Here is a 24,255-nt window from a genome sequence, read left to right on the forward strand (position 1 = left end):
TAATACATTTTGGTTTTAATATTTTCTACAAAAAAACATAAATTTTTAATTTTTATAAATGTAAAATGTGTTGGATAGTTCTTATCCTATTTCTTATTTTTAAAACCAAAAAAAATCATAATTTATTTAAAAATCATGAAAATTTAATGATTTTCTTAATAAAAAAAAAATGAAATCTAGGTGGATGGTAGATGTAAATATTTCATATGATTTTAAATACTTTCAAAAAATTTTATTTTAAAAAACCAAAAAAAATTAAAAAAGAAATGAAATCAAATTCATGCTTATTTTCTTATTTCCCTTTTTTTTTATATGTAATAGTGTACATTTATTTATTTATAACAGAATTTCATTTCTTTAAAAAAAAAAAAATTGGACTAATGCATAAGTTCATTTTCTTTTCCATCCAAGCAATACCTGGTCCACCTTCACAGTCAGCCCGACCCAACTATAGGCCCAACCCAAAATCTGTTATGGGCCTGGTTTTGGCCCAAATTTCAACCCACCCTCTGATCCAACCAAATTCCCCCGTTATCCTACTCCTTTATCAGAGACTCTCAACAGTGTCGAGTTCTCAGTGAGTCGACTCACTGACCAGCGGACACCATGAACCCTCCACCTCCATCTCTCAGGCACCATTCATTCACTTTCCTCCCCCAAAACCCTAATACTAACATGTTGAACACGGTAACTCCAAACCCTGATCTCACCAGCACCCTCTCTGCCCTCAAAGCCCTAATCCACCAATCCGAAGCCGCCGTAACCTCCCCCCACAACCTCCTCCACCATTGCTCAGCCGCTCTCAGCCCGTGCCCCTTCGACCCACGCCACCGCATGCCGCCGGAGTTCCTCTTCCGGCACCACCTCCGATGCCCTTCATCACATTTTCCTCCTCTCGACCCCTCCATTCTCCAATCCCTTCGCTACCCCAGAACCCTCCAATCCCAAAGCCCAAATTCCTTTCTGCAACCCCTTCGTGACTCCAATTCCGAACTCTGCTTCTCCCTGGACCAGTTCGGGGATTTCGGATCGAATTTCTTCTACCGGGATTGCCCTGGAGTGGTGGAGCTCGATCGCCTTCATAGGACTTTGACTCTTCCTGGATTATTATCAGTTGAATGTGCAAATTTTGTTGGTGTTGGCGATGATGGAAGAATTGGAGGGGCTTCTAGGGAGTGTGTTAGGCTTCTTCCATCAGAGCTGTGGGAATTTAGAAGGGAAATTGGGCTGTGGAATGATTTCCCGAGTTCGTATTCCTACGCTGTTCTTCGGGTGGTTTTGTGTGCGGAAATGGTCAAAGAGGGTGATTTCTTGAAGTGGGTGATCGCAAATTCGCCTTGGTATGGTGTTGTGATTGATGTGGCTATGAGGGACCATATATTTGTGCTGTTTAGGCTTGTTTTGAAAGCAATTGTAAGGGAAGCGATTTCTTGGGATGTGAAGGGGAAAGGTTTGGAGATGAATTCAAAAACTATGAGTTTAGAGTGTCCCAATTTGGTTCAAGCAATGATGTGGTTAGCTTCTCAAATCTCTGTTTTGTATGGTGAAGCGAATGGGAAGTTCTTTGCTATAAACATGCTTAAGCAATGCCTATTCAATGTGGCATCAGGGTTGGTGTTGTTTGCATTGGAGGAAAATGTGAGTGTATCCCCTGCTTCAAAACAAGTTTCTGGGAATGTCGATGCCGATGTCAATAATATCAGGAATGCTAAACTTGAGCCACCTCAAATGGGCACAGAGTATGATGAAAGGGCAATTTTCGTGTCCCAAGTAGCAGCGGCAGTTGCAGCATTGCATGAAAGGTCCTTACTGGAACAAAAGATCAAGAGTTTGCGACTTTCTCAGCCAATTCCAAGATATCAGCTGTATGTTTCTATTCTCATTTTCCTTCTTTATCATTATCCTTAAGCATATCTTGTGATCTTATCTGAATTTTATAGAAACTTGAAGGTATGGAGTATCTTGTGTACTTGCTATGTGTAATTTGTCGTAAATGCCGCTTTTCATGTGGCATTCCACAATTTTTTTGCACATGATTTGTTTCAAATGTTTCCATGAAGTGTTTTTTGTTGCCCTGTGTTTTGGGCAAGAGTGGGCAATCAGTTGTTCTTGTCAAATTTTGCTGAAGATCTGGCCTCAAGGCTGTAGATGGTGAATTTTCTTGCTCTTCTCTTGTCATTCAATAGGGAATTGGCAGGATTAAAGATGATTGGTATTCACAATGGGGCATGGGACTTAAAAATGGACCACTTTTTTGGAGGAGAGTATGATTTCATTAGAAACCAAGGCTCTCATTGTGAAGTGTTTTCCAAAACAATTCGAAAAAACAGTGTTTGAGAACCATTCTCTAATGTTTTGTAAAACAAAAGTCTACTTGGGAACCTAAAATGTTTTTAACATGTTTTCTATATTTTAAATATGTTTTAAAAATAACTTTTATATGTAATTCTTTATTTTTAATAATTCTTCATATTTGTATTATTATTTTTTAAAACAATCATTAGAAAATAAGTGAAACTAATTGAAAACAACTAAAAAATGTTCTTTGAAAACACTTTGTTTTTTGTTTTTAAGAATAGAAAACTATTTTCTGTTTTTAAGAATAGAAAAATTGTTTTCTATTTTCTAACATGTTTTCTTATTTTTTTGTTTTAGAGAACAAAAAACTATTTCAAAAAAAAATTACCAAATAGGGTCAAGGAGGTTATTTGGGAACATTTTTGAAAATAATTCTCAAAAAACAGTTCTTGAGAACCTCTGTTTTTTTTAAGAACAAAAGTCCGTTTGGGAAATGGCGATGTTCTCACTTGTTTTTTGTATTTCCAAATATTTCATAGTAATAATTTTTATTTTTGACTCTTTATTTTCAATCATTCTCCATATTTATACAATTATTTTTTAAAACAGCCCCTACAAAACAAGAGAAAATAACTTAAAATAATTAAAAAAATGTTCTTAGAAAACACCGAGAAGAAGTTCTAATTTTTTTTTTTTTTTTTATCAGATACAAATATATGTATTAATTAAAAAAAACATGAGAAGGATGGGAAGTCCTCCTCAAGATGTACAAACTTGATTAAAAGAATAGGTAAACCTTTGCTAAACAAGGAAGGCTATATAAAAATTACAAAAGGCCTATACAAGTATAACAACTTCGGACCATATAGACCCAACCCTATGTTGTACAAATTGAAAGCCAACTAAACTGAATAACACTTAAAGGATAGGGTTTAAAAATGTTTGGTTTTAAAAAATGTCTAATAAAAAAATTGTTTGCTATAAAAAAAACTGGTTTTAAATGCAGTTCCCAAACATCCTTCATGGTGTGTTATTGTGTTCTAATGGTCTCTCTAGCTATTGGAGGCAGAGGATTCCAGTAAATAGGGTTTTTTTTTTGCGATATGGTTAAGTGAGAGAACAGTTGAATTAATGAACCAATGTTTGTCAAACCAAAGAAGAGGATGTATTAGGAAGTGGCTTTGTCATTCTGAAATCAAATTGTAAAGCACATGGAGAGTACATAGAATAACAAGAAATTTGAGTAGTAATTAAGTATCCTCCTTGGAGTAGTTACATGTGGAGGGATGGCAAGGGTTTGTTTAATTAGTCTTCAGAAATGCAGAAGCTGCATTTTGAAAATTTGGAGAACATGCTCAAACTAACTGTTTTTTAGGCTTCTAAAGATAAATACTTTTGAAAAAAATTCTTGGGGCTGATTTTAGGGTGTGAGTTGCTGAATATGAACTCCTTTTTCTTTGCTTGATTTTCATTTTTTCTTTGTCAAAAACAAAAAAGTCTTTCCAAACCTTGAACTAAGCAGGCCCTAATTGGTCTTGATGACTTTAATTGTTCTCCTCTTTTAAGGGTTGGGACCTTCTTTCCAAAAATGAATCATGAAATATCTTTTCGAAGTTTGAGAAAACATTCCATTTTGTTGAGATACTTGTAGGAAACATCTTTTGAAAGTAGACATTCTGACATTGCTAAATAGTGAATGAACATTTTTGCAGTATTTTAATTTTTTTTATCAGAAACAATGATTTCATTGCATTGAAATAGAAAATAAAAAGAAGGATAAGAAATCCTTCCAATAAGTACAAAATCCGCAATACAACATCTGATAAAAAAGGTGGATACAAAATGACAAATTTAACTATGATTCACAAATTTAGCATTATTTTCATTTTTCCATCTTCTAAAGCAGAAAACTCTCTTCCAAGCTACAACAAACAGGCTCTAAATGTTCTTGATGATTTTAGATGTTTTGTTCTATCTGAAATTGTAACTTTTGCTGCATTGTTTTTTGTAAACAGAAGAAGAAAACTCTTTTTTTTTTCATTTTCAATGGGCTATTTTAAGAGATTCTTTCAGTAAACAGTTTCTGAGAGTACATTTATTTTTCGTTTTTCCATCTTAAAAGCAGGAAATCATTTCCAAAAGCCTACATTGGACTGTCTTCTACAGCAATTGCATTAAATGTCTGATGTAATATTCTGAATTTGCTTGAAAATTTGCTGAAGTATCTAATATATATATTCTCTCCTTGTAGGATGGCTGAGCATGCTTGTTTGACAGCAAGAGCTGATGAAGAACGTAAAAACAATCCCAACTATAAACCTATACTCGAACATGATGGGCTTCTTTGGCAGCGATCACGTAACCAGGTACTCTTAATTAGCATGACTAATTCACAAATTAGCAAAGTGGACATTAGAATTCTATTCTCAATTGTAGTAATAACTCAACCAAATGAGGATCATGAGATGTTTTCTGACATTTTCTAAACAAGGCTAATGATACGAAATATTGAACTCTATTGATGTTATTTACATTTGTTTTTGGCTCTTCTAAAAAACTGGGAAAATTAGTAGTTAAGATATGAATAGGTTTGCCATGTGTATTAGTATGCAAATGATATTGAATGAAAATTTGCTGAAGTAATAGGTTACCACTTTGTTCATTTTGGGTTGCGTTTTGAAAAGCATAACCTTATTGTCAATATTCGCTCTAGGCAAAGTGAGCTGGTACTCCCCCTTTCTTTCAATAGCAAGTTTTACTGTCAGTGGCATTTTAGAAAATTGTCTTTTGTATCATAAAATGACTTCAAGGCATCACCCTGTATCATGACCAGCACTTGACAATCCACAATTTTTGGGGCATGTCCATGAATCTTAAAACATCCTCAATCCGCCCGCTCTTCTCCATCCAAATTGGAGAACTTCAGTAGTGAGTTTTTACTGCATAAAGAGCTTGTACTGCTCAACAACTAAGCACAATTTCTTTACGTTTTAGTGTACTTTGCTATGCCCTTTTTTGGCTGCCCTTTTTAATATAGTTGCTTTTGTTGCTTATCAGAAAAAAAAAAAAAAAAAAAAAAAACCACACAAACATAAAAATTAAGTTTGTGATATCCGTATTGGTTGAATCCATATGTCCATATCATTTCAAACTCATTTTAATAGACGCCTACATGCACATGCATGTACAAACATAGAAAAAAAAGGGACAAAACAAAACTAAAACATACATGAACTCACCAAGTTTTTCTTCTTTTTTTTTTTTCCCTTTTTTTTGTCTTTACTAGGACTTGAACTTGGAGCCTCCTACATCCCCACTCCATACATAAATTTAAAACACACACTAACACAAAAATTTAAGTTTGTGATATTGAGTAGTGGCTGAAGTTCATTTATCCATACATTCCAAACTTATTTTAATTACACATTTATTTATGCTCATGCACAATCACACAAAAATTTAAAACAAAAATAAATAAATAAATGACTCACTAAGGTGTCGTTTGCATATTCATCTTGTTTTATGTTTTTCATAATAGAAATGATAGTATTTCTTATATAAAATGCAAAAACTCTTTGAAATTTACTTTAAAAAGATAGTGACTTTTAAAAACTGCTTAAAAAATTGAGGTTTTAAAAAAATTTTACTTCATCAAATTGTAAAAATCATTTTTAAGGATATAAGGTAAGTCTATATTTTTTATATAAGAGTTACTACATTTTATATGGAAGTTATTAGTATTTTCTATTTTTAAAAACAGAAAATAGGAAATATATCCAAACAACCATTGAGTTTTTTTTTTTCTTTTGTTGCCCCTTTTTTCCTTCTCCTTTCTTTCTTTCTGTGTTAGGTGTTTTCTTGTCCCTACTAGGACTTAAACCTAGAACATCCCATAACCTCACCCTAAACCCCTTGCCACTTGAACCAGACTTGAAGGACACTCATTGAGATTAATTTTCAAACCCTTGCATATGGATTAGGTACCATTTTTCATGTTAAGTTTTAAGAATGCCCGATTTTACATAGTCTTGTGTGCATTATACCATACATGTTAATGCAGATATTGTTGTTATGTGTGGAGAAGTTTATCAGAGATTGAGGTGTGAATGGAAAATGATTTTGCTACTTCTTTTGGGGCTTGTATGTGCTTCCACCTTAGATGCTTCTTGTTTCTCCCCTTTCAGCTTGCCTATATTTCAAAATAAAATATTGACAAGTAGCTTTAGCAGTAACTTTTTGGAAGCCTTCCTCTCTCTGCTGAATCCACTGCTAAGTCCATAACCATTCTCGTATCAAGATGATGCTAATCTGACTGCTCCCCTTAAAAGTGAATTGGAAACTTTCAATCAATAGTCATAATAATTCTTAGTCAGAAGTCATCATGCACTTGTTGATAAAAGAGTTTCATGTTTTATTGGCCAAATGCATTTAAATGATGACTGTAGAAATTTCTTTTTTCCTTATCAGCACTTATTTTCTTAAAGAAGTTGTTGGCTTCAGTATTTACCTCATAAATCTCAAACTTGTGTGTAAGGAATCGAGTAAGACTAGGACAAGAGAAGAGCTATTGGCTGAAGAAAGGGATTACAAACGCCGAAGAATGTCATATCGTGGCAAGAAGTTGAAGCAAACAACAACAGAGGTAGGAAGCAGTTTTGATAATGAAATTTCATTTGTCTTAAATAAATTTTTTTCTTGGTTAGAAATTATAAGTCCTACTGGATCATCTTAATATTGAAGGTTTAATATTAGTGCAAATTTTTCATTTGGAGGTCAATTTTTCTGAAAGGAAAGAACTCTTGGATGCCCGAAACAAGACTCTTTCAATGTGAAAGCCACATCAAACAATGATAAATATAGTGCATTTGACATCTCTCTGATGTTGTTAACATTGACAAGGGGGAATGAATGGACACAAAGAGATAGGTATAGAAACTTAATAAAACTTGCTTGAATGCAGTGATCTGTATCAAAATGGAGCTATGATACTAGTATTCCACATTGCAGAACAGTGGCATTGAAAAAAGAATTTTTTAAATGAGATATCTGTAATTTTAAATAAAGTTGTGGAATTTGCATGATCCTTTGGCAGTTGAACCTCCCTAGGTCAGTCATGGCCTAGATGCATGGACAGTGATTAAACAACAGAGGAACTTCATCTTCATAAAGCATGTTATACTTGGATAAATTATTACACATTTTATTTTAGAAAGGTAGGAACAAGAATGAGGTTTATTGAAGATGGGTATCACAATTCTTAATTTTTGAATTGAAGGAACTCCGTCACTTTATGTACCATTGAAATTAAACCTTGATTTAAGAAGATAAGAAAAGAATCCTGTCAAATAAAAAATGCAACATATATTAAACAAATGACATCAATTACCTTCAGTGGAGGTGTCTGATCAAATTCACCATCTTTCTCCTGAAAATGCTCATAATGAGTAGTGTATTTCCTAATACTGGAAGAATGCCATGTAGAAGGAAATCCCTGACACAATAAAGATAATAATGAAATCCCCGTAATCCTTTTTTATCAGAAAATTCCCTGTAATCTTAAAAGTGGTAAATACTTTACAAAGTTCTCTGGAAAAAGCATAGGTGAAGACCATTGAACCATCAAGTTGGCATACCCACTAAAATGGAATCCTTTTTTTTCCCCTTCTTTTTGTAAATGTATGCTATGATGTCATCTAAGTTTTTCACTTGCAAGTTTCATTTGGCATCTTTGTGGCCTTTGTTTTGTCAATCTTCTAAGGAGCACTTATATTTATTTCTATAATTTTCAAAGGTGATGAGGGATATAATAGAAGAATACATGGAGGAAATCAAGCAGGCTGGAGGGATTGGATGCTCTGTGAAAGGAGCTGAAGAGGGAAATGTACCTCCATCCAAACTACTTTCTTCTCATGATTCATCAACAGACACTTATGAGCTGGAAAAAATTATGCACACTTCATCTGAATCAAGAGGAGGCTCACAAGATCTCAGGAAAGAATTACCTTCTGATTATAAAGTCAGATCTACAAGATCTGATGATTCTTATTCTGATGATCATGAGCAGCATAGAAGAGTATCACATGGGTATGATGGGAATCTGGAATATCATAAAAAAAGCTTCAGTAGGGATAAACATGATAGGGAATACAATCCCAGAAGCTCAGAAAGGAACAGAAGTGATGGGCGGTCACATGAGCAGACTAGGCATAGGAGCAAGCGAGGTGATGCTGAAGTGACTAGGGTCAAGCAACATGAACTATCTTCCAGCATGCCCAAATATCGAGATAATAGAGCATTTTCATCTGTATCAAAACGTGTGAATGATTCCACCATGGAAAGAGATGATAGAAGATCAGAAGCTAAAGATAGATGGCAGAGGAAATCATATGGAAACAATTTATCAGAATCAATGGTCCAAAACTCATTTGATGATAGGTACGATCCTTCATCATTTGATGATATACTTGAGAATGATATTTCCTCTTGAAGCAAGTGCGTCAAGCCAGACGAATTATATAGATGAAATGGCATTGCGAATTTCAATTACTGGCTGAATGACTAACCAGCAAAAAGAACATTAAACCCTCAGTAGTTCTTTCACAATTTTGGGTAAGTTATTCTAGTACTCTTTCTTTAGATTTTAAATTAGATTATGCCTGGAAAGAAATAAGTTTTGATTTCAAATTATATCTTGACATGGATTACTCACACAACTTTGCAGTAAGAAGCATTCAGGCTTCAGCAGTTTTATCTACATCTGTATCCTTCTTTGTATCCTCAACTGTTTTACTTTGTTTGTTCATGCAAACTTTGTCATCTTGTTAATAGTTGTTTGTTCTTTTACTCCTTTCCACTCTTGGGAAATCATAACAATAGACTTCAATCAGCCTTTCTGAACATGAATATCTCTCCCTTTATTTTAACCAAGGATTTAAAAAGTTGCTTGCACTTGCCTTGAGGCTTCTAAAATTACATAATGGTTTTGTTATCATGAGGCAAGGCATAGTGAAAGGTGCACCTCTTATACCTTTTCTGGTGAACCTCATTAAGCACTTGATGTGACTCAATCGCCAACTTTTTTTTCTTTTTAACTTTTAAGGTGAGCTGCTACTTTTTCTTTCATTATTTGGCTGCATTTAATAATTTTGTGACCATGTTGTTTTATATTTTTGTTGTATCTAAGCATTTTCTGCTTGTTGGTATTGTCATACATATTTTTCAATGGAGACATGTTGATAGTTTTTCTTCATGTAAATATGCTATTAATTGCTAGGATCACAATGGTTAGTTTCATTATTTATTGCTGGAAATTTGTTAGAAAGTGTAGATAACACCTGCTGTAGCAACTGGACACCTGATCTGGTCCCTTTTTGTTGATGAGGCAAATGGGCCATGGCACATGACCCACAGAGCTAGCCAACTCATAAATAGAATGTGCCACATTGAGTCATGGATGCCATGTGGTAAAACCAATACCAGACTAGAGGCTGACAGAGTGCAGGATGACAGTGTGGGGTGATGCATAGGGGCTGAGGTACCACATAGGATGCAAGAGTAGGGGGGCACAACTGGTAAAGAATGGGTCCATTTGCAACTTTGTTCTGTTGTAAACATTTAAGTATTTGTCTCGAAGTTATTGAAGGTCCATGTACATTAAGTTAATCAATGTAAATAAGAAGAAAAAACACTTGATTTAATTTCAATAAAAATGCTTGGAAAAATAATGTCCGAGTAAATTAATTTCTCATTTCCAGTTTTAGCTAAAGAACAATTAATCGGATCAACCAACAAAAATTTACCTTCTAACAAGGATGGTTCAAGATCTTTTTGTCCATAAATCTTCATAAGGTTTACCATCATACAAACATTAGACGCTTACAAAGAATGCTTCATGTTTGAAGCACTTTCTACGAAGAAATCAAGGTTCTTAGTCTTTGCCACACTGGATTCATAGAAAGTTGACTAGGCATGTTCCTAGAGGTACTTTAGTTTTCATAGATGGAGTCAAATCTCTTGCCACCTGAGCCAGAAAATTGGGCATGTGTTTTATGAATCTTCATTCCTTTTTCACTCTCCTGTTTGAACTCATCATTTCTTGAATTCACTATATTGCCATTGGTAAAGCATGAGCTTGCATTGGCCCCATCATTTTTTTACATGCTTCTAGACACAGGATGCATGTGGTGCTCCATGGCTTTGGTTGCATGATTTTATCTCTTCGACCCAACTCAGTTGTAGTCATGGTTGCCAATTTGTACAAACTCATGCTTGCCTATGTCCCACACTCTTGTTGGATTATAACTGTTATTTGGAAGTTTATACAGCTTCCTACTCTCTGGGATGTGTCGTTTCTCATTCTTTTATCTATCTACCAAGCTCTGGTCATATTTCTTGGATGCTGTCTGCATTTATCAGTGCTGCCTGTTGAAAAGTGGTTATGTTTGTGTGTGCCCAGAGTCTTCCAAAAATGTTATATTCAATGGGTAGTTTTATATGGTCAAGGTTGCTTGTGCCTGAGAGCAAGTTGCCTCCTGGATCCTTTAGTCATACATCCACACTATGGCATTCTTGTGCTCCTAGGTTTCAGCACAGGCGTCAGCCTTTAGACCTGAACCATTTGCAGGTAGGGTTTCCTACCTTGAGGGAATCGAACTTTGGCTTGGCCCTAATTCCTATGTGCTATTATTGTTTGGTACTTGTATGAGGTCAAGGTTACCCCACTCCACTAAGCAGCACTTGTGGTGCCTACTCAGGCCTGTGGTAGGATTCAGGGAGCCTAGAGTACCTTAGGGATTGGGCCTAATATTCATAGGTGAGCAGCCATCATAAAGTCTACCTTAAGAAAATTTCTTGGATGGTTTCAGGATCCTTAATGGCAGCTGTAGTAAGCATGATGGTATTCCACACCTATAGCAGGAGTGAGCAAACTTCTACTTTGGTGGAATGATGAGTGAATTCTATTGTGATATATCATAATATCTATGGATCATAAATTGGCCAAATTTGGTGTCAACTCAAGTCAAACTACCAAATGTCCAAATTGAGTATGACATATTTTGCAACTTAGTAGTGTTGAGGGTTCTTTGTCTTTCCCTTTTTTTTTTCCTCCCCAATAAGAACAAGAACTTACTGTGGGAAGAGCAAAAACAATGACATTACTTAAAGCTCATAGTCAATAATCATCTTAATACCTTCCAATTTTAACATTACTAACAAGGCATCCCGTCCATGATCTCTAACAAGCAATCCCCTAAATGCAAAGTTGACTTGGGATTCCCAAAGCTCAACCATTAAAACTCTGCTTGAAGATATCATGAGGAGTAGACTAAGGGCAAATAGTATCCTTTTTCCTCTGGTTTGGCAAGTAGCTTTCCAATCCAAACAATAAGAGACTCAGTGCAATGCTGAGATATCTGTTGGTTGTCAACACCTAAAAGCATGTGAAAAGTGAATTTTGCCCATAACTCTTCAAGGACCCAATACTGTCCTAAAGAATTCTTGCATTTCAGTCCAACAATTGCACCCAAATAGCAAGGATCACATACACATGACACCTCTTTTCCCTCCTGCAAAAACCCTCAAATGAAATGATCAACATGCTACTGATAGCCTCAGGAGTTGCCCAAAGGAGTCCAGCGAAAGAGAAAACCTTATGCAACAGCTCATAATCAAGAAGGTAATGGAGAAAAAATGGTCAACTGATTGCCCACCAGCAATGCACTGAACGCATCCCTTAACTGATAGTTTGTTAGGCCTTAGAATTTTAAGCAAATTATTGGGATTAACTTTTTGTTGTTAGCCTTGCCAAGGGTTTGACTGTTGGAGGAGCCTTTGACTTCCAAATAAATTTTGCAGAAGGGAAAATGGTCATGTTATCACTCTTAGTGAGGAAGCTAAAGGAAGAGCTAGACGAGACAGTGTATCTGGATTCAAGAATACTCATTGTGATGCATGTCATTGGGATTGAACTTTTTGTGTCACACCAGACATGCCAAGAGTTTGACTCTTTTTTTTTCCCCTCAGGGGAAGGGAGATTTGAGAGGGAGGGGTAACTACTAGCCTGTCCATTGGCCTGTTCTTGAATTATATTGGATAGTCACAGGGTCTCCAAATAAACTTTGTAGAATGGAAATGGTTATCACTCTTGGAGCTTAGAGAAAGAGCTAGAAGAAAAGATGTCCATTCTATCTAGATTCCATGAATGCATGTTAAAGAGTGGAGAAATTGGCACTTCAGCTTTGTCATTAAACGGTACATACCGAGTGGGGAGCAAAAAAACTTCTCAATTGTCCTTAATTGAGATGAAGGAGAAGGACAGCTAGAAAGAAGCCCTAAGCTTTCATTCTATGATCATCTTGGATGTACAGGGTATTAAGCTTGCCTGGGGTTTTAGGCTGCCCTGGGTCCCTACACCATCAGTGGTACTGTGGATAGGTTTCAGGAGCCAATAATCACTAGAAAATGAAACTGTAATCCACTTTTGGGGATGGATCAGAATGAAGAATTACTCTTATTTGTGCAACCATTGCCAATATTCGTACTTTTATCTCCTAGGTTCAGAATCTCAGTGAAAGGTAGGTGTGGACTGTGTGGCCTTGGAAAGCCTTAGAGGATTTTCATTGGTGCATACATGACAGCAAGAAAGAACATTTGGTACTCACTACAAAGAACTAAGTAGAATTAGAGTTGCAACCTTGTAGCTAAGATGAAGGCAGGTGACAAAATGGTTATGGTGAGTTGTTTGGGAATTTCAATCCGAATGGCATTATATTGTAGTGTTGAAGTATGGAAAGAATCCTAGTGAATGGGACTGCGGCTTATAACTTTACTCATGGACCATTTTCAGCATAAGTGAACAACAATGCTTTTCATCTATGTCTACTAAGCTTGATCTACCTCATTTGATATGGAAAAAGAAAATACACAAAATATTGAAGTCTGACTATTTGAAATGCCAGTTTTGCTCCAAGGTAAGAAACCCAATGGAAGTACTCAAAACTCAAGAAGGATAGCAGTGATGGAGGTATGATGATCTGCTATACCTTGCTTGTAAGACCATAAATAATGTAACATTTGTCACGTCCCTAGCTATGTCTACATAATGACTGCATGCCTATGCTTTATTGACGATATATTGTCTACTAGTAATACTTATCAAAATAAAATTATATATATTGTCTACTATTAATAATGATTTTTAACTGTGCATGGCACGGATATAATAAAAAAGTAAATGCATTCTTGAACCGTTTGTGTTGGTTTTGGAAGCTGAAATCTTCCCCTTTTTGAATTTACATCCTCTGTAATCCTAAGACATTTATTGGTGTATGGTATAAGAGATTCTTTTTCTGATCTGAATTCTCTTATTCCTCATCTTGGTGCTCGTAGATTGCAACAACTTCTGCCACTTTTGCTCGAGAAACCAAGAAGCTGGTGGGTCTCCGGTCATGCCATGGCTTTGGTATCTTCATCTCTGCTCTCTGTCACAATACAGATGTAAGTAGGGCTTAAATGGGCAATATTTAGCTTCTTCTCACAAATTACACAAATGGAGGAAACAGGCTTTCTTATATTTTCCAGGTATGGGAACAATGTTTTAGTGGAATAAGTTGATTAGATTTTCTTAGTTAACAAAGAATAGGTTCGTATTTGTAGCATTTTTCTCTTTCTGATGAAGGTTGTTGGGGTAGGAAGAGAATGAAACCAACCAACCTTCAACAAGTTTGATCTTGCCTTTTTTTCATTACTAATCTCTACACACTAAACTCAGAAGAAATCATCTGATTTTGATGAATTTTTGGCACTCTCTTGAGAAGCAACTTTGCTTGGTAAACCTTTTTACATTGAGGGGATGTTTGGAACCTTGAAGATTGATTTTAGGAATGGACATAGGAATCAAAAGTTTATTGTTGTGGAATCCAAATTCCATTTTTACTTGGATTTTTATTTTTTATTCCTCTTTTCTTCATGGTATCATGCTTCCATTTTCATCCCATGTTCATTTATTGGAGGAAATCTATCAAAGGTGAATTTTTTATTCACATTAGGGTATGTTTAATAGTAGAAGAAATAGAACAAAAGGAGTTACTGTCATCAATAATTACATTGGATTTATTTTTTAGCAGCTATGTTATATAGTTTTTGACATTTTTAAAATTTTAATTAAATTAAAATTTTCCTTTTTCAAGAAGAAAATGTGGTAGTCAACTTTTAAGAATTAGAACTATGTTTGGTTTCGAAAAGTATTAGGGAAAGAAAAAAAAATGTTAAGAAAAATAATTTTCTCATATTTGATTTTATTATGAAAAATGCGAAAGAAAGTTAAATATTATTAAAATTATTAAAAAATTTGTATATTTTTCAATTATTAAATATTTATTTAGAAGAGTTAAATAAATGAAAAAAAAAATTGAAATGGTATATAAAAATAAGTTATTGATTTTAAATTTATTTTTCTTAGTTTTTACTTTTTCTCCCTATTTTCTTTTTTTCACATTTTCCTTCGAAAAGATAGCCTAAAAGTTGTTTTAAACCTTGAACTGTTACCTCTAGCACTTCAGTTTCAGAGCCCAGGAAAAAAAGAGAAACAAATATGTAGGGGTTTGAATTCTTGTATTCAATTGCAAAAATAAAGTATGACAAATTAATTAAAACCTTACATGTTATGGAATATATTGAGAAAAGATCCAGTTTCTCTAAATCAGATTTTAGGCCATGTTTGGTTCTAGGGAAATTTGAGGGAAAATGGAAGGAAAGAAAATATGAAAGAAAAAAAAATGGATTCAAAATTAATAAATTATTTTTATATACTTCCTCAAAGTTTAAACTCATTTTACTTATTTTTCTCCATTATATAAATATTAAATCATTTTAAAATGTATAAATTTTTAACTGATTTTAATTATATTTATTATATATATATATATATATTATTTTTATTTTTTTTATGGTGAAGTCAAACATGAGAAAACCAATCTCCTTATTATTTTTCTTCTTTTTTTTTTTTTTTTTTCTAGAACCAAACATAGTCTTAGGTGATATTTGTTTTTTGGCTGAATAAAAAAAATCAAAATATTTGATTTTTTCTATTCAGTTAAAAGTAATATGTTGACATAACTAAACTAAACCTAGTAATAACAAATTCACTTATGTTGATCAATATCAATAGGTTACATTTAGCTTAATAAAAAAAATCAATTATTTTGGTTTTTTCTATTCAGCCAAAAAACAAACGTCACCTTAATCTCCATTTGGATTGCAACGATCATGAAAATAGATCTCAAAATTAAGCTTATGAGAATATCTTCTAAAAATAGTTGAGTTCTTTTTAAGAACTTTTGTATTTGAAAATTAAAATATGAAATTAGTTTTTTTAGTGTCTATTTAATATATTTTCTATTTTTATTTTTAAAAATTAATAATTTTTATATTAGATACAAAAACTTTTAGAAATTTATATTAAAAAGGTTTTGGAAGTTGAAAAATTGTATTTTATTTTAAAAAGCAGATTCTTGTTTTTGGCAGCAGTTTTCTCCAAAGATGGTGGTATGATCTTTTACTTCATTTAGCATAGAATAATTGGAAAGAAAATAAAGAATAAAAATTATTTAACATTTTGCATACAACCTATTTAATTTGCAAAGTAATAGGAAAATTTTCAAGCATTTATAGTTTTCCAGAGTCTGATATAAATTCTAATATTAAAAGTATGTTTATCTTGTGGTATACATGATAAGAACAGAAATTGATAAATAATCCAATGCTATTTTTAACTTATAGATGTGTTTTCAATTTTTACTATTTCAAACATAGAAAAAATAAATGATTTTTTATTTCTAACAATAATTTCTAGATCTTAAGAATTCAAATTATCAAACATTATTTTTTAGATTGTTTTTAAATTTCTTGATTTGAAAAAAAAAATTGAAAAATTGAAAAAAAAAAAAAAAAAGTGAAATCAAGCATACATTAATTTTCCAATAATTTTTTAAAATAATGATGAAAAGCTTCAAATTTTATAAAATGAAATATAGTTTTGGAATATATAATTTCCCTCCATAAATTTCCGTGGTCATAAATGAAAATTTCTACCTTTGTTCCCAATACAAAATCAATGGCACATAAAACTTGTTCAAAAAGGTTTTTAAACAATAAATGGGGTATTGAAAGTTAAAAATAATTTTAAAACTTGTTTGAATAAACCTTTATATATAAAGGCTATGTTTAGTTCCCAAAAAATATTAAGGAAAGAAAAAAAATGTTAAGGAAAATGGTTTCTCATGTTTGGTTTAACCATGGAAAAAAATCAAATATAATTAAAATTTGTCAAAAATAGTTGAGAAAATCACAAATTTCCATTGATTATGAAAACCACTCGACACTTGAAGGTGGAGCAAAGCATCTATATATATAATCACCATAAAAACACCAATCTTAAATGGACACTTACACATCTAAAAATTCTAAGAAAAAGACTAGGAAGACAAGGAATAACAGAAAAATAGAGAATACTCTTGCTAATGTAGAATTTGTTGGTGAGGCTTGTGGACCATGTTAGAGTGCTAGGCCAGAGAGAAGAATGGCCTTAGCTTATATTCTAACACCCCACCTTGAAACTTAGTGGTGGTGTAACCACACCAAGTTTGTTTGTGAGAAAATGGAATTGTGTTAAAGTTATAGCTTTGGTTAATTTATCAACTATTTGATCACATGAAGGAACATAACGGATCTCCAAGGTTTTCTCCAAAATCTTATCTTTGACAAAATGAATGCCTAACTCAATGTGTTTTGTCCAAGCATGATAAAATGGGTTAATAGTTAAAGAGCATGCACTTTTGATTATCACATCAAATGATTAGGCAAGAAGGTAGAGCAACATTCAATTCTTGAAAAAGAGATTGTATCCAAGGTATTTCAACAGTAACCTGTGCAAAAGCTCTATACTTTGATTCAGTACTTGGTCTAACTACCACATGTTGCTTTTTAGAAGACTAAAACACTAAAGAATCACCAAAATAAACACAATGACCAACTACAAACCTCTTATCATTAATGCAGCAAGCCCAATCAACATCTTAATAACCAATTAATCTCAATCTTTCAATTGGTTTGATATGCAAACCTTGAGTAACTGAGCCTTCCAAGGTCGAAGCACTCATTTTATAGCTTGCTAGTGTGAAAAGGTTGGTTGTTGTAAGCATTGACTTAATTTGTTCACAATGTAGGCTATATCGAGTCCGGTCTTAATCAAGTGTTGCAAAACATCAACCACATTTCTATAAATAGTAGGATTAATCATTGTTTCCCCATTAGATGTTAAGAGAGACATTCCTATAGTGGTTGGTGTGGAACAAGGTTTCATATTTTCCAAGTCCAACCGTTTCAACAAATCAACAATATATTTACTTTAAGTGAGATACATTCCAGTTTCATCTTTGACCATTTTTATACCTAGAAAGAAATGTAGTTGACTAAGATCTTTTAAGGCATATAGCTTATGAAGGTCTTAAACAAAGGTAGTTATCAAAGTATGATTATTTCCTGTTACTAAGATATCATCAACATAAATCAACACCATAATAAGAGATCTTCCAAGCTGGTGAAAAAATAGAGATGAATCGGTCTTTGAATTTTTAAAACCCTAATCTAGTAGAGTCATTTTCAATTTTCCATACCAAACTCTTAGAGCTTGTTTTAACCTATAAAGAGCTCTTTTCAATTTGCAAACATGTGTTGGTTTGGAGAAATCAACATACCCTTCAAGTTGCTTCATATAAACAACTTCTTGAAGATGGCCATTTAAAAAGGCATTATTGATATCAACTTTGTGGGGCCCTTCACGTGTCATTCCATGTGTCACTTCCAGCCAAGCACTGTTCGGGGTAAGGGGTGTAGTGTCCGGATTCTTCCATCTGAACCATGACCAACTCATCTAGGCACGGACAGGAGGGCCCTTCCCCTACATAGATAGACAGCAAGCAAGACCGAACTCCCTGAGCGGACGAAACCATCCAGTCAACATTAAGCCCACTGATTTATGTAATCATTCACATCTGGCAGGGGAATGGTAGATGGGACCTCCCTCAACCCTCAAGTCCATGTCAATTAATTACCACACACAACCCTACACCTCCAGCAGGTTGAAGGGACAAGTAACTGCACGGTCAGGCATCATGACATATCTTCTGACGGCACCTGCTAGCTGCCTAAAGCCATAATGATTGTCCTACCACATGCAGGACAAACATCATTACAAAGAAGGTCAAAGTGTTTGGTCAGTACTACAGTGGCTTTCTCTTGAGCACTATAAAAAGCCTGCTTAAAGCATAAACTAGATACGCGCGCACAAGCAAGCCTATTCACTCTCTCTTTTGAAGAACCTAACCTATTTTTATCTTGCTTAAGCTTCGGAGGGGAATGCCCGGACCACCTGTCCAAACCTCCTTTGTGTAGGGAAAAAGCTCACTCAATTTCTCCCATTGTTGGGAAGAAGCTCTAAGAGGCATAACAAAAGAAGGAAGGTTGTCTAAACCTCGATAGTTTAGTCGGATCTGACTCCGATTGACCTTACATCAACATTGGCGTCGTCTGTGGGAACGTTTAAGGATGTCAACACCCTTAAGAAGTCGATCATCAGCCATGGGTAGCGAAGGCTACTTCGACTGGCATGAAAGCATGGAAAGACGCTAGCAAGAGAGTGAGCGCTAAGTACAATCCCTGCTCCACGATATAAGGAGACTTAAAGACGAGAACGACATGTTGAGTGCCTAAGTATTGTCGTCGGGCCCCTCTCACTGTCAACAACCTAAAAGCTAGCGAACAACCTCCAAACAGAACGATGAGGTGTCCTTTCCCATGAACGTGAAGTTCCCCCCTGGTAGTCAAGAGATACCGCTTGACGAGAATTTTTCACCAACTCACTAAGCGCTACTAGACAAAAGCTCTAACTCTACCCTCATGTCAACAAAAAGGAGGTGCGACAAGAGGTCGCAACTATCTGACACGATGCGAGCCCTACTGGGACCTCAGACACCTAGCGTAGAAGAAAAGCCATGCGTAGCAGCAACCTAGGAGGTCTGTCTGGTCCCTCGACTATAGTGGTTATACCGGAATGGCCCTCTCATCCCCTAGCATAGCAACAAGCAAGAGTTCTAGTAGATTGGAGCCCGTCCGGCTCTGTCAGCCAACGGCTAGATGACATATTCTCCACGCCTTTTAGCCCTCACATCATCAACTATGAGCCCTCAAGAGGGTTCATGGTCCCAAAATTCATGACATACGACGAAACAAGTGATCCGTTCGACCATATCATGCACTACAAGCAGCTCATGACCCTTGACATAGGGAATGATGCATTGTTATGCAAAGTATTTCCAGCCAGCCTACACAGCCAGACTCTCTCATGGTTCCACCACCTCCTAAAAAACTCTATGAATAATTTCCAAGATTTGTTGAAAGCATTTGTGGGACACTACCTATGTTCAGTTCACCACAAGTAGAACATAAACACCTTGTAGAAAATTAAAATACAGGAAAACAAATCTTTAAGAGAATTCATGAAACGATTCGAATAGGTCGTTCTCCAAGGAAAGTCTTGTAGCATGGATGCCATCCTACAAATCTTTAAGAGGAGCATTTGTCCGGGTATGTCATTCTTCGAATCTCTCGCCAAAAAGCTGCTAGCAACAATGGACGACTTGTTCAAACGAGCAAGCAAGTACTCCATGCTCGAAGACGACATCCGCACGGCTACCCAGTAGGTCCTGGTCACCAGTCAACCAACCAGAAATGACCATGTCAGAAGCTCTAAGCCCTCAAACCAACTAAGACAAACTAGCAAGGGGCGGGACAGCCAGTGTAGACCCTCAATTTTGTCCCTTGAGACTTGCATGTATCTTGGGGATGTCACCTGCAACCACCCTTTGTATGTCACGGCCATGGAGCCCTGTTGGGCTTAATCGATTTTCAAACTTCATAGGAGTTAACCTATGGCATGATTTAGTGCGAGCTTTTGGTCCATTATGAAATGCCGTCATGGCCAATTTCCTTAGTTCATATCATGCTACAGGATAGAGGTTAAAGTCTCCACAAAAACTTCAATTCAGTTGTAGCTTGTCGAAGCCCATCCAAATCGCGGGCACCCTGGCTTGTTTTAGTCGTTTCTCTCTCATCCGATATCAGAATTACGCACTGTTTTTTTGTTGGATTCCTTATTCTTCGAGGGATATTCTGTCAAATTTTAAGCATTTTTCTCAACCGATTCGATTGGTTTGTTTTTGGTGTTCTTGGCACCCTAGGCCCATTTAGATGCACCTGACCCATTAGGTACACTTCTAAGTCACTTAGCACGTTTTTTTTATCACTTGGACATCTCCTTGGTTTAGTTTCCACTTAATTCACCTTGGCACTTTCCACTTAGGTCACCTAGATCACTTAGATATTTTTTGTGAGCTTAATTCCCTCATATTAGTTTCTTGATTGATGGAGTTTTTAGACTAGGTGAGTATTTAGCTTGATATTTTTATTATTTTATTTGGATTGCTTGAGATGAATTTTCGATGTTTAATTGTATTAGTTTGATATTTTATTTTTTTATTTGTGTTTTAGTTTAATATTTAGACTATTGTTGCGTGCATGCGATATTTATTTATTTTTCCTACTTTATTTATTTATTCATCCACATTTTTATTTTTAGAAAATTGTAGATGGTCAGGGATTTTGTATTATTATCATTATTATTACTAGTATTATTAGTTATTATTATTATTAGTAGTAGTAGTAGTAGTAGTATTATTATTATTATTATTATTATTATTATTAGTATTATTAGTATTATTATTAGTGTTATTATTAATTATTAGTATCATCATTATTAGTATTACTATTAGTATTATTAATATCATTAGTAGTATGTACTCACTATGTGTTTGTTTTATTATTATTACATTCTTCTTATTTTAGTTTTCATTTTTTTTTATAGGTTTGTTTACCTTTAATTTTATTTTTATTCTTTTGTTTATTAAAAAGAGGAAAAATGGGGAACCAATGGATTACATGGGAGGAGAGAGAGAGAGAGAGAGAGAGGTTGGTTTTTTTTTCTGAAAATTACGAGGCTTGGATGGGGAAAAGAGAAGGGGTGGATTACAAGAAATGAAAAATGGGAGTCGGTTGAGAATCTTAGTAGGAAAGAAAAGGGAAATCAAAAGCAGAAAAAAATTTGAGAGGGAAGGGTTTCCGAGGAGCTGCATGGGAAAGAGGAGTATATTTTCGAGATGGAATGGAGGGGTTTTCAGCAAAGGATAAAAAGGGAGACTTAGGGGAGAATGAAGAGAGGTCTGAAAAAAAATGTTGGAAAGGTTTTGAGAAAAACGATTCAGAGAGGTGGAGAGAACAAAACAGAGAACAAATGTATGGGAGAGACTTTGAGGAAGGAAGGGTTAGATAGGTTGAGAGAGAAAAAGGAGCCTGAAAAGAAAAGAAAAACAGATAACAAAGAGAGGAGAAACTGTTTCAGAGAGTGAGTGATTTGGGAATGAAAAAAAAGAAAACAGAGAACAAAGAGAAAAGAGGTCGACAAATGAAGTTTTGGAAGAAGGGAGAGTTTTTGAGATTTGAAGTGGGTTGTACAAGGCAAGGGAAGAGAAAAGATAACAGGAAAGAGTGAAGGATTTCAGTTAGTCCTTTGACCTCGGGAAAGAGATAACTTACCGATCTTCAAAGAATGAAAAATGTATTCTCAAGTATGGTTGTTGTATCTCTTACATTCATTTCTGTATACGAATTCTATTGATTATGGACTATTGTCGACTTGGGAATTGTTTTCTTTTATATCATGTTCTTGGAATTTCATTTGAGAATTAATTTGAACATATTCCACTTTGACACTGAGAATGGTTCGTTGATTTGCTTGTTCTTGTGGTCATGCTCTGTTTTGGGATATTTGTTTGTTGTCTCTGTTGAGTACACGATCCCTTTGTGGTTTTACTGAGACCCTTCACTTCTAGAGCCTAGTAGACCATTTCATCCTTATAAGATCATAAACCTATAGCTCTATGCTGGTTTAGGGTCATTCTTTTTTTAAATAAAAAAAAATGGGTTCAGTCACTCTAACACCCAACAACCTGGTTCAGCCACATGCTGGTCGCTGCAGTTCACTCCTTTGTTGTCGGCCTGGACTGCTACTCCATTGGTGGCAGCCGTGACTCCTCCTTGCTTCCATAGCATAGGCGGCGCTCCTCCGTCCCAACCAAAGCCCCTTTCTTCCACGCAATCGAAGAAGGTGTTGAGGTGCTCGATCTTGGTGTGGAGAGTCAGATGAGGAGGGGGCTCTCATCTTCCAGCAGCCTGTTTCAATCGCGCATGGAGGTTGTTGTAGTTTTTTTTTTCTAGTGCCAATTGGAGTTGCAGCTCCACCGGCAGCCAGCTCTTTTTGCCGCCACGGCATGGGCGGCACCCCCTTTGGCCCTCCTCGCCGGAACCACCTTAGATTCGAGGTGGTTTGTCTTGTAAATGAAAGCCTCATCGACGATGACAAGGTGGCCATTTTCCATGTGCCACATGCACGTCCAGCCCACTTACTTACCCTGTTGAAATAAAGAAAAAAAAAGGTATGATTGTTTATTGGTTTTGTCAACTCTTTAAGATATAATAATATTGTAAGATAATAGTTAAAGGATGCTTGTTGTAGGTCTTTTAATGTTTTTTTTTTTAATCTTTTGTTCATTATTTATTTAATCTTTAAGATTTCCAACCACACGTGTTTTTCCTTAAATTTGCTAAAATCTAATTTTTAAAATGTCACCTTTGAATAGTCTTATAAAGTGTAGTTTCTTTTTTTATGATTTTCAGATTCATTTTTTAAAATTCTCGTAGGCCAAGTTTCCAAAATTTTGTAAAATTCCAGATTCATTTTTTAAAATTCTCGTATGCCAAGTTTCCAAAAATTCGTAAAATTCCGAATTCATTTTTTAAAATTCTCATACCCAAGTTTCCGAAAATTCACAAAAGTTCCAAATTCATTTTTCCTAAAATTCCCATACCCAAAATTCAAAAAATTCACAAAGTTCTGGATTCAACTTTTAAAATTCCTGTACACCAAGTTTCCAAAAATTCGTAAAATTCTAGATTCATTTTTTAAAATTCTCGTACCCAAGTTTCCGAAAATTTACAAAGTTCTGGATTTATTTTTTAAAATTCCCATACCCAAATTTCCAAAGATTCGTAAAGTTCTGTATTCATTTTTTAAAATTCCTATACACCAAATTTCAAAAAATTCGTAAAGTTCCGGATTCATTTTTTTTAAATTCCCGTATGCCAAATTGCCAAAAATTCATAAAGTTCCAAATTCATTTTTCAAATTCTCGTACGCGAAATTTCCAAAAATTCATAAAGTTCTGGATTCATTTTTTAAAATTCCCATACGTCAAATTTCCAAAAATTCGTAATGTTCCGAATTCATTTTTTAAATTCCCGTACGCCAAATTTTCAAAAATTCGTAAAGTTCCAAATTCATTTTTTAAAATTCTCGTACCCAAATTTCTAAAAAATTCATAAAGTTCTGGATTCATTTTTAAAAATTCTCGTACCCACAATTCCCAAAAATTCGTAAAGTCCCAGATTCCATTTTTAAATTCTCGTACCCAAAGTTTTCAAAAATTTGCAAAGTTCCAGATTCAATTTTTTAAAATTCCCAAACATTCATAAAGTTCCGGATTCTATTTTTAAAATTCTCATACCCAAAGTTTCCAAAAATTCGTAAAGTTTTGGATTCATTTTTTAAAATTCTCGTACCCAAAGTTTCCAAACATTCATAAAGTTCCGGATTCCATTTTTAAAATCCCTGTGCCCAAACAAAGTTTCCAAAAATTTGCAAAGTTCTAGATTCAATTTTTTAAAAATTCTCGTACACAAAGTTTCCAAAAATTCATAAAGTTCCAGATTCAATTTTTTAAAATTCTT

At 34.7% G+C, this 24,255-nt stretch overlaps 1 protein-coding gene across 3 annotated transcripts; it reads left to right on the top strand.

Annotated features, from left to right (window-relative positions):
- The first annotated feature begins 539 nt into the window (after positions 1 to 539).
- On the top strand, positions 540 to 14,266 carry LOC100263926 (U11/U12 small nuclear ribonucleoprotein 48 kDa protein). 3 transcript variants are annotated; one of them, XM_019219498.2, is made up of 6 exons: positions 540 to 1,865; positions 4,550 to 4,664; positions 6,833 to 6,940; positions 8,090 to 8,907; positions 9,020 to 9,869; positions 13,687 to 14,266. In XM_019219498.2, the coding sequence occupies exons 1-4, from the start codon at positions 607 to 609 to the stop codon at positions 8,783 to 8,785; spliced, it is 2,178 nt and encodes a 725-aa protein (XP_019075043.1). In that variant the 5' UTR covers positions 540 to 606; the 3' UTR covers positions 8,786 to 8,907; positions 9,020 to 9,869; positions 13,687 to 14,266. The 3 variants fall into 3 exon arrangements, with proteins under 3 accessions (XP_019075043.1, XP_019075042.1, XP_002268782.2); XM_019219497.2 differs by having other exon boundaries at positions 9,020 to 14,266; XM_002268746.5 differs by lacking the exon at positions 9,020 to 9,869.
- Positions 14,267 to 24,255: the final 9,989 nt, after the last annotated feature.

The sequence above is a fragment of the Vitis vinifera genome, chromosome 4 (genome assembly GCF_030704535.1).
Source record: "Vitis vinifera cultivar Pinot Noir 40024 chromosome 4, ASM3070453v1".
Taxonomy (NCBI): Eukaryota; Viridiplantae; Streptophyta; class Magnoliopsida; order Vitales; family Vitaceae; genus Vitis; species Vitis vinifera.